Source organism: Electrona antarctica (assembly GCF_951216825.1).
Source record: "Electrona antarctica genome assembly, chromosome: 5".
In the NCBI taxonomy this organism is placed as follows: domain Eukaryota; kingdom Metazoa; phylum Chordata; class Actinopteri; order Myctophiformes; family Myctophidae; genus Electrona; species Electrona antarctica.
In genome coordinates this window covers 38,480,648-38,492,194 of record NC_136810.1, presented here as the reverse complement: position 1 = coordinate 38,492,194, position 11,547 = coordinate 38,480,648, and the positions used below count along the sequence as shown (strand labels likewise).

The window sequence follows — 11,547 nt, the reverse complement described above, 5'->3', positions numbered from 1 at the left end:
GCACGCAAACACGCAAACACGCAACACACACACACACACACACACACACACACACACACACACACACACACACACACACACACACACACACACACACACACACACACACACACACACACACACACACAGCTCCCAACAGGCTGTAATAATTGGACATCCAGGCTGGATCACAACCGTAGCATGTAACAGAATACATTGTGTCCGAAGAAAACAAAGGGACCCGCAGGGAGGAGAACAACAGAGAGCCTGATAGAGATGGAAGACATCTCCCATCTCTATAAAGATCCCTCTCTCTGTCCATAAACACCCCCTCAGACTCCACCTCCACTGACTGTCTCTTGAGCCAAATTACAATACTCAAAATCTCGGCCACTCATTCACACTCAGTCACTCCAGCATGGTGGTGTTATGGTGAAATGTGTCACCTCCTGAAATATGTGACCATCTTGTGGCCTAAATACAGCTATAGGTTGAATTCTGCTAATAAACTAACCGCAATGATTTACGTTCGGACACTGACATCATGTGATGTCTACACGATTGTATATTTCAGCAGGTCACCAATTTCACCGTATAACAGCACCACGTTGGAGTGTGAGTAAGCGAGTGGCCGATATTTTGGGTATTGGAAATTGGCTTTGGTTCAGTGGTCTGTGTGTATGTGTGTGTCTGTGTGTGTGTGTGTGTGTGTGTGTGTGTGTGTGTGTGTGTGTGTGTGTGTGTGTCTGTGTGCAGGTGTGTGAGTGTGTGGACAGGTCATGGGGGCGGGGTAGGGGTGGTTGTGGTGATGAATGTATGTTTCCCTGACTTTACTGACTAGGCAGTGGAGCTGAGGGGGTAAGGAGGTGGCAACAGTTCACGGAGGGAGTTTTAATCGCTTTTGGAAGATTGGACACGCACAAACACGCGCGCACTCACGCACGCACACATGCACGCACACATGCACACTCATACAGAAAATGGGACCTGTTAGAGTAGGGGCATGTAGTGCAGAGTTTTAATCCTGTGCACCAAATAGAGTGATGGGGATTTCATTACAGACCTGTTTCAGAGTGGTAAACCCAGGAGAAATCCATATTTCATTACTGTGTGTGTGTGTGTGTGTGTGTGTGTGTGTGTGTGTGTGTGTGTGTGTGTGTGCGTGCGTGCGTGCGTGCGTGCGTGCGTGCGTGCGTGCGTGCGTGCGTGTGTGCATGCGTGTGTGCGTGCGTGCGTGCGTGTGTGTGTACATTGTAAATCGGTCATTCTCCGTAGCATTTCTCACTGTGAATCCCCAGCCACACACTGGCTTGCCAAGTACATGTTTTTTTCTTAGTTTTTTTTCAACCAGAAAAACAACACAAAACACTCACATAGACCACGTTGACATAGTCGTCGTCTGACAGAGTTTCCAGCATCTCGCTGACCGAGGTCCTGATCAGCTTCAGGGTCAGGCCGGACACACTGCCACTCCTGCCCAGAAAATAACAACACAAAAAAACATTGCTTAATCTTTACTGGATTCGGTAATAGCTTATGCTGAGATTTGAATTCATTCTCACTTAGCAGTACAGCCTGGTTTCCAGACTGATTCATTACGTTTCATGATTTGTTTTGTCACTTCGAAGTGCAAACAAATTCACCAAACGCCACGAATCAGGCTGGAAAGCAGGCTAACTTAGCAGTGGTTCTCAACCTTTTCAGAAAAATCTTATTTGAACTGGGGGCCTATATTCTCATTTGTTGCTTGTATAATATAGAATTTTGCGGGCCTTCGGCCCGCTCATCCCAGAGTTGCGTTGCCCCGCGTTGCGATACAGAAGTCCACAGATACAGAAGTGCACAGTGACACGCGTTGTATGCAGCTGTTTTGTGTTGCAGCGCACGTGTAGTGTTGTTGTTGTTATCCATATATGCGCCTCGGTTCGTCCCGTTTGTTCCACGCCAGGTGTCGACGCAGTCGTTGGCGCAAATTTCTTATTATTTTAACTGTGTATGTAATCGCGGCTAGTAGCACACATTTTTTTTTAGGAGCACGATGAAAAGTTATGAAATAATGTGTTTGAGGGCCCTCCTATATACAGCTTTAGTCCCCACACGTCTCAATATTTGCCATTGACAAAGAACAGAGAAATTAGGTCGAAATGCCGCTAAATATGACGTAAATTAAAATGTATTATATATATATATGTTTTTAATTGAATGTAAATACTTTACTTATAAAAAAACCTGGCAACCCGCACCCCGCGGTCATTTTCCGCTAACCGGAGCGGTGCTCCCTAGCCTGCTGGAGGGGTTCACATCATCCCATCATCCCATGCACCCTCGAGAGGAAAAAGAAGGAAAATAAATGCAGCCTTGAGCCTACCTGCCAATGTGGTGTTGTGGAGCTTGATCACCTCCTCCTCCTCCTTTTCTCCCCAAATTGCCAATCCCAATAAAAGCAAAAGTTGCCTAGTGTGAATACTTCCACAGCCTAATTACTAAAGGATAAACTATCAGTCTTCTCCGAAATCGGTCAATGTTTGTCAACTCAGCACGTGTTGACAACGCATAGTAAACAGAAGGAATACTGGACAACTCACCCCGGTGCCTGCCCGTTTTTCCTCCCGGAATTTTCCCCAGTGAGGGGGATAACTTTGTAATATGCTATTGGCTGTTTGTATTCTTTTTGGAAAAATATAAAAAGATACTCCTGTGGAAAGGCTATATTATTTTACTTATATTGACCCTATAAACAATTTAGTATTATTTAGTATATGTAAGGTTTTTCCCACTCAAATGGTACCTCGTCAGATAATACCCACATAGCCTACAACAACTTCTGTGAACAGACTTCACTGTAGTAGCTTTTCATAAATATATTTGTACTTAGGCTGTCTGCTGTCGTGAATGTTTATAGTTAGAGAAACACACAAAATCTGCTCTAGAAACACACAAAATCTGCTCTCCCACCGACGTCATGTGTCCGTTTATCTCCAGCCGTACAGACTCCATTTGACGCGTCTTATCTACTTTAATACCCACATAGCCTACAACAACTTCTGTGAACAGACTTCACTGTAGTAGCTTTTCATAAATATATTTGTACTTAGGCTGTCTGCTGTCGTGAATGTTTATAGTTAGAGAAATTCAAAGTCCAGCCGTCTGCTGTCCAGCCTCTCCCACCCCTCACTGGGGAAAATTCCGGGAGGAAAACGGAAAAGGGGTGAGTTGTCTTGTTACCAACAGGAGCCGTGTGTGTGTCACACCAAAAGTGGTGACCTATAGAATCCTGTACATAGAAGCATCACGCAATCGTCTCCCTCCCTGTGTGGGTCACGTGGTGGGCTGTGAGCAAATGGGAGAGGGAATGTAGTGTTGCCAGGTCCGCGTATTGTAAGCGAGTGGTAGTGTGTGTAAGTAGCGTGTTGAATGGCATTTTTTCTGTGCTTGTTTTCATAGACGTGGCAACAAATTAGGCGGGGGTGTCGGTGCTTGTGGCGTGTTTGTGTTTGTTATTGATATTGATATTGTTTGCGAGTGTGGACGGGAGCCGGCTTTAGTGCCAGTGCGATGACAATTTTTACGCGGCTGGTGTTGAGTGTGGCCGTGCGGCGCGACATGAGGAGATAGGGAACCAACGACGCGGAGGGTAAGTGTGTGACGTGTTAGTGTGTTTAGTGGGTTGTTGCAGTGTGTGTTGCAGTGTGTCAGTGACGTAGTAGCTGGTGCCTTTTGTTCCTGTCTTGGGGACACCTTTTCAAATGTATAATAGATAACAATTTGGCCAATGTTTGACCAGTTTTTATAGTAGGCTTGATGATCATTTTCCTTACATTGTCACTTCACTGTCATCTGGCCCTCAGGTTGAGAACCACTGCATGTCATTTAGGATCAATTCATAAGTGGACAACTTACGCATCGACAAGGATCAACATGTCTTTAGGCGAGGCCGCTCCCTGGATGTACCTGCAAAGGAGATCAGTTGGTGCATGTGAATACAAAAGGGTCTAAAGCTCTTGTTGCTCTTATTGTTTTTGTACGGATTCCGCACAGTGCTGTCATTTTCCACGAAATTATGGCTTGACCCCATCTTATCACTACTTGCAGCTATATTTTATTATTGACATTCATAAATGGTGCATCACATTGTTAGCTACAGCACACTGCGTGAAAAGAGGAGTTAACGGGCAATTATGGGCACTAGATTTGCCCGTAAACCTCAAGTTTAGCAGGCATATACAGTAATATACGGTAATATACAAGTGTGATGGTACAATTCGGGAGTTTACCGGAGTTTGTTGGAAAGTTTAACGGGAGTTTCCTGTAATATACACATCCGTATTCCATGCTTTTTGCGCAGTGCAGCTTGCGAGACAGAAATCAAAGCAACTGAAAACTATTCAAGAAGTGACCCAGTTGTGGCCTTGCACATTAAATGGTGCATTTACAAGGGTTAGTTAGTAACTGATTAATACAGTAGTAGTGAAAGAAAGAAAGAAAGAAAGAAAGAAAGAAAGAAAGAAAGAAAGAAAGAAAGAAAGAAAGATACCCTGTCTGGGGGAGCAAACATAAAACCTAGCCTATATTCTACAGTTTCTTCTGTAGTTTTGTAGTTTTTTTTCCACCATTTTGGTTTAAGATGTGGTGGGGACAGTGTGACAACTACCTGATTATCTAGTTGTGTGCTTGTGTTTATTGTGTGCTGACAGTACTCTGAAAAGAGCATAGTGGGTAGAAAGAATGCAGAAAAATACAATAGAGCACGCACATCCACTAACTAAACGCCAGGTGCCAGGTGCCTTCTATATATTGATTCTGACACCGATGTAGGCTTTTTGCTTATTTATTTATCATAAAAAATCATTATCTGTCGTTGTCATTAATTCAGAATCTAGGGAAGATGACCGCTGTGGTGTCCCTGGTGCAATATTTCATTCGCGAACATTACACATTATTACTTTGATTTAGTACCGGGGAAAGGAGAGGGGGAAGACAAAGACATTTTTAGTCAAACGTGTCCTCTTTGCACACAAAGCTGACTGATGAACAGTCAGGGTCATTTGTAAGGCAGCTGTTTGGGTGTCTGTCAGCACGATACATCACTCAGGGCTTTCCACGGAGAGCTATACTAAGAGCTTAGCTTGTTAGTTTGATTGAATGCCGTTGCAACATGGCATTGTTCTGTGCGAATTGTTTGAACTTCACCAGCAGTGCTGAAATGTGTGTGATGTGAAATAAAGGCCAGTGTGGGACACAGGTCTCATTATTAAGTGGGGAATGACACGAGGCTTTGGTAATTGGCACTGTTCATATTATCCTGCATGCAGGTTTCCTGAGAGAGTCCCGTACAGAAAAGAAACCGCACGCATTTCACATTATTTCAACATACTGTGTAAGAACTGACACAATCACTTCCCTATTATTATGAGAGAAATCATTTTTGGTCATATATTTTTGTACACAGCTAAAGTCCTCAGTGTCAGAGAGTGAAAAAAAAATAACGGCTAATTTGACTGTGAATATTCTCGAGACATAGCCTGTATTAAAAAAATAATAACTAATTATGAATTATGGAATCAAAGGAACCTTTGATATTTTGTAGTTACCATCTGTATGACGCCTTTCCTGGGATTCATCCCTTTGATGGATGCTCTCCTACCCAAATCCCACGAGGACATGTCTGAGAGGGTGAAGGTCTACTCTACCTCACCCACTTATGACATTATAGCACCCTTGTGAAGATATGGTACACCCTTTGCCATGGTTATAAAGTTTTGTAAAGTAACTAAGTGCATGTTCTTACAACTTTCTATACTTCTACTTCAACACTCAGAGGCAAATAATTGTAGCCTACTATTTTACTCCACTACAATTATTTGAAAACGTTTAGTTAGGCCAGGGGTTCTCAACCCATGGGTCGTGACCCCTCGGAGGGTCACGAGACATGGCCAAAGCATTTCCGGGGGTCCCCAGCCAAAAACGTTGAGAACCCCTGAGTTAGGCTACTAGTTACTTATTAGCGATACTTAGATTTGGATTATTATTACAAAACATTCATTAGCCACTGTCACTTCAACACTATACACTTGATGCGACGAGGTGAGCTTGTAGACCTGCTATTTTCAAAAAGATCTCTATACATTTTGAAAACTTGAAATGGGACATTTCTGCATAATGACTATTTTTGCTACTTTCAGTACATTTTATGGACAATATACTCAAAACACATTTTTAATACCAAACTTTTACTTGCAACAGAGTATTGATATAAAATACTTTTACTTAAGTAAAACATTTGAGTTCTTCTTCCACCACTGTCCTTTGCTGTACTGTATGCTGCATTTTGTGCTTATACAGAAATATACAATCCTGAGAGTTATTCTAGTTAGGCCCTATTTTATACTAATATACAAAGATCTAAAGAGGGGGGGGGGTTATGCCTTTATTGTTGATAGGACAGTAGGCTGACAGGAAATGGGGAGAGAGATGGGGAGTGGTCGTGATCGGGACTCGAACTCGCAACGCTCTTTCAAGCTACATTGCAGCCTGGGTGCCCAGACCACCACGGCAGTGGTCGGGCCCGCTTTTGCATTTGTGACCATAATAAGTTATAACTCACCATGGCCTCCTTCGCACGTCGTACAGGTCTATCTTAACTCACCATGGCCTCCTTCGCACGTCGTACAGGTCTATCTTAGAGGGCGTCTTGCGGGCATCCATCCATGGGGAGGCTGGGAGTGGAGAGCCAAAACACACACATTTTCAAACAAGCACATCTAAGCCTGTCACAATTATTACATAATAATCGCCTAATTGCAATTATTTTTCAAATATAGCATGAATAGCAGATCTACAAGCTTACAACACGTCACTTTGTGACACAATGTGTTAAGAATCATGAAAACCCCCTAGTTTGACTAGTCACATGCTATGTGCTTAAAGCACAATGCAAATGTGTAAATTACTAAATTTAGCTTGCAGGTGTTATTATGGTACAGCAACTTTCAGCAGCTGTCACAAAGTCTCCCAATGGAGTTGGGTTGGAACAAATTCAGAGGTGATAGTAGACAACTTTATGAACACATTTGTTACCGTTTCTGACCACGGCTAAGTCATTGATTTTTTTTTTTTTTTTCGTTGGTTCATGTCATGTGCTTGACATGACATGAACAAACGAAAAAATATATAAAAACAATCATAGCTTCAAATTGACATATTGGTTGTTTATTTTGACGCACCGGTTTTGGGGATATGGCTTATAGAGTAATGTCTTGCAGAAAACAGTTGCAAGTTGAGAAAACAGGCTTGAAAGGTTCACTTACTGTATGTCAGAGATTTCAGCTCTGACATTTATTTCAGACATGCTCTAGAAGAGTCTGCCTGTGCTATTAACTCATTTTGGAGGAAACAAATAAATAAATTCAGTTTTTCTCCTCTGGTGAAAAAGCTGGAGGCTGCACGATGGACGCAGCCCCTCAATCAAATCTGGTCACATTTGTGAAGAAAGCTATTGGTAAGCATGTATTTCCCAGATTGGTCCAAAATTCAGCTAACTTTCCATAACTATTGGCATGGCAGCCAGAGCAGGGCAGAGTCATTAGGAGTGATGCAGGGCAGCTGCGTCGCTCACCAGGACGCATACCAACATGGCCACCATGGACTCTCTCCATCTCCTATTCACAGATCTTCTTTTTTGGCCTCTGTCAGCGTTTGCCTGTGAGTCACAGCATGACTCTGCAGCACGGAATCTTGTTTTTTGCTTGGCTTTAAGCCGTTAAGACCTGAGGCAGAGTCTACAAATTGCCTTCTAAATCAGTGGTAATCAAACTTTGTGCCAAGGGCCCCCAAAATGATATGAATTTGGCCACGACACCCCCCAATCTGGAAATGTTTTGTGCCAGGGACCCCCAGAAGAGACGATTATTAAGTGACAGGCTTGTAGATCTGCTATTTTAATAGCCAACGCTAAAATAGCAGATGTACAAGCTTGCAGCGCAGCACAAAGGTGACGCGATGTGAGCTTGCAGCTACAATCTAAAATGGCACAGATGCTTTTCCGGTTTGAATGGATTAAAGCCATTCAATCCTCCCGTCGCTTAATTCAACCAGCATGACACACAGCAGCACTTCACCATTTCAAATCCAGCACTTCCGTCATGTTTAGTTTATGCGTTTTCTTTTTTTACATTAAAGATTCAAATAAAAGTTAAAATAAGTTTTTGGAATACTCATTTGTGCATGAACTGCTATTTGTCACAGTACTTGAGCCTGCTTGCGACATCAAAGAGACAGAATTGAAAATGTGTGGTTAAAAAAACAGGTCATGGTTTTTATGAGGACGAAACTATAATACGACCAACTACCAATTATTTGTTATGCTGGGCTTTGCTTAAACCATACAAAGGCTTCTTTATTAATTTAGGTTCTTTTTTTTAACACCCCTTAACGTACAATGATAGCTCCCTTTATAGCAGTTAGCATTATTCATGAAGCTGTAAACAGCAGCAGCATGAGAGGAAATAGATGAAAGAGGAGAGAAAACATCATCACCGGCTATGACAATAACCACTGGCTTTTAGCATTATCAGTGAGGGAGAGTCACGAAGGAGACGAGTCAACGAGTCATTATCAGTGAGGGAGAGTCACGAAGGAGACGAGTCAACGAGTCATTATCAGTGAGGGAGAGTCACGAAGGAGACGAGTCAACGAGTCATTATCAGTGAGGGAGAGTCACGAAGGAGACGAGTCAACGAGTCATTATCAGTGAGGGAGAGTCACGAAGGAGACGAGTCAACGAGTCATTATCAGTGAGGGAGAGTCACGAAGGAGACGAGTCAACGAGTCATTATCAGTGAGGGAGAGTCACGAAGGAGACGAGTCAACGAGTCATTATCAGTGAGGGAGAGTCACGAAGGAGACGAGTCAACGAGTCATTATCAGTGAGGGAGAGTCACGAAGGAGACGAGTCAACGAGTCATTATCAGTGAGGGAGAGTCACGAAGGAGACGAGTCAACGACAACGAGGCATTATCAGTGAGGGAGAGTCACGAAGGAGACGAGTCAACGAGTCATTATCAGTGAGGGAGAGTCACGAAGGAGACGAGTCAACGAGTCATTATCAGTGAGGGAGAGTCACGAAGGAGACGAGTCAACGAGTCATTATCAGTGAGGGAGAGTCACGAAGGAGACGAGTCAACGAGTCATTATCAGTGAGGGAGAGTCACGAAGGAGACGAGTCAACGAGGCATTATCAGTGAGGGAGAGTCACGAAGGAGACGAGTCAACGAGTCATTATCAGTGAGGGAGAGTCACGAAGGAGACGAGTCAACGAGTCATTATCAGTGAGGGAGAGTCACGAAGGAGACGAGTCAACGCCAGCATGCGTTGAGGACTGCCTACTTTGCATACTGAGAGGGACAACTCCGAAAACCAATGGAACCTCATGAATATTGGACCAAAAAATCTCCCCCATAAAAAAGCATGAATCATGAATCAAATCATGAATAGAAATAACTAGGCAGAGACAATGCTCAGATGGAGTGCTGTTTGAGGCTTGCCACGTGCACAATCGCGGTATACGCGCCCCTGCGATTATTAGTGAGCTGATATATATCTATGCCCGCTGATGCTTGAAGAAAGCAAACTCGTGCATATCCCTAGAACACTAAACATATTTTTTGTTATACCATCACTAAACACGGGTACTCTTCTTTAATATTTCATCATGACTTTTCACAAAAAAACAAAACATTTCATGGGGGGGCCCTATCATGGGGGGGCAAAATCAGTGAAAAACATGCATATTATTTTAAAAATATTCCTAAAAATAGAGTCCACCCATTCCTAACGGCCACGCTACACCAGGCTTTTCTCGCGCGTTTACCCTAAACGCGCGGCCCGCGCGTGCGTTTTTTTAAATAGGACTGGACCTAAATTAAACGCATGCGCGGGAGAAAACGCGCGAGAAACGCGCGAGAAAAGCCTGGTGTAGCGTGGCCGTTAGACATGTGAGAATGGTCCAGTGAAGAAAATAATTAAAAAATGTAAAAGTCCATTGTGGGTGTATGGGAATTTTCTCTATCACTAAACACGAACCCGAACACCTGCCTGTAGGAAAAACCAGGGATGTGGGCAGGGAAACAAACCTACCTTCTATGATGTCACTGAGCATCATGAAGGTACTGAAAGACCCGCCCACCTCAGACATCAGCAACATTATGAAAATTGCAAAAATATAATCGTCCGGGTGAAAATCACCCATGTTTAGTGTTTAGTAACTAACTATATGGCAGGGGTGTCCAAAGGCGGCCCGGGGAAGAATTGTATGCGGCCCGCGGCTTCATAGCTGAATTGTATTATGACCGGCTCGCCCAACAGTACATTTTTACATTTTTATTCACCTGGGCATTTTCCAGAGTATAATTTGTCAGGATTCCTTGTTCCTTGTCTCATTCTGAAGGGGTCAAAGAAAGGCTATTTTATTTCATGTTTTACCTTGCACGTCTGGTAATATTTGGTAAGGTAGTCGGCCCTTGGGTGATTTGATATTTTCTAATATTTGAAAAAAGATATGGTATTGGTTGTATGGTATTGGTGTGTACCTGGGTAGTAGCATTCCAGATGTTGTATAGGTATGTACCTGGGTAGTAGCATTCCAGATGTTGTATGGTGTGTACCTGGGTAGTAGCGTGCCAGATGTTGTATAGTGTGTACCTGGGTAGTAGCGTGCCAGATGTTGTATGGTGTGCACCTGGGTAGTAGCGTGTCAGATGTTGTATGGTGTGTACCTGGGTAGTAGCATTCCAGATGTTGTATGGTGTGTACCTGGGTAGTAGCATTCCAGATGTTGTATGGTGTGTACCTGGGTAGTAGCATTCCAGATGTTGTATGGTGTGTACCTGGGTAGTAGCGTGCCAGGCCTGTGGCGCTACCGAACACCTGCCAGAGCAGCGTGGGGTCATCCTCTCGGTTCTTCTTAAACACCTCTTCCAAGGCCCACGTCCAATTCAGCTCATTCAACACGATGGTGGCTACACGCGAACACGCACACACACGCACACATACACACACACACACACACACACACACACACACACACACACACACACACACACACACACACACACACACACACACACACACACACACACACACACACACACAAGAATTGTAATATATGTGATCCTGTGAAAGAATGGACATGTCTGGTTTGGTTGATGCCCTGCCAAAAGACTGATATAAACGTCTGATATAAACAGATCGACATCAATTTCCTCCCTGTTCTTGTGTACACGTATGTGACTATGTGCATGCACACACGCACATGTACTGTGCTCTATGGCAGAGATCAGAGAGCCCTGTGGGGGCATGAAGCGGCTTGCCACAGATGCATTTACACATTCATTAGGATTCAGACACGTGCACTCTCACTGTCATCCCTCACAAAAACGAGAACAAATAGAGCTCCCCACTGAGAAGTGCCCGGCAGGGTCGCCACTTTTTATAGTGTCAACTGTCGACTAATGGAATTTCTGGAAGGTAATGACTCACACATGCTGACAAAAATGACACTGGGGCATTGCA

At 43.7% G+C, this 11,547-nt stretch overlaps 1 protein-coding gene across 1 annotated transcript in view; it reads right to left on the bottom strand.

Annotated features, from left to right (window-relative positions):
- Positions 1 to 11,547, bottom strand: part of LOC306923967 (voltage-dependent calcium channel subunit alpha-2/delta-1) — a gene marked incomplete at both ends in the record, with an annotated part of 153,476 nt that overhangs the window by 67,689 nt on the left and 74,240 nt on the right. The window contains 4 exons of the mRNA XM_079502312.1: positions 1,353 to 1,452; positions 3,880 to 3,930; positions 6,626 to 6,695; positions 10,863 to 10,994. Of these exons, the coding sequence (XP_079358438.1) occupies positions 1,353 to 1,452; positions 3,880 to 3,930; positions 6,626 to 6,695; positions 10,863 to 10,994 (353 nt within the window). The remainder of the gene's footprint in view (positions 1 to 1,352; positions 1,453 to 3,879; positions 3,931 to 6,625; positions 6,696 to 10,862; positions 10,995 to 11,547) is intronic.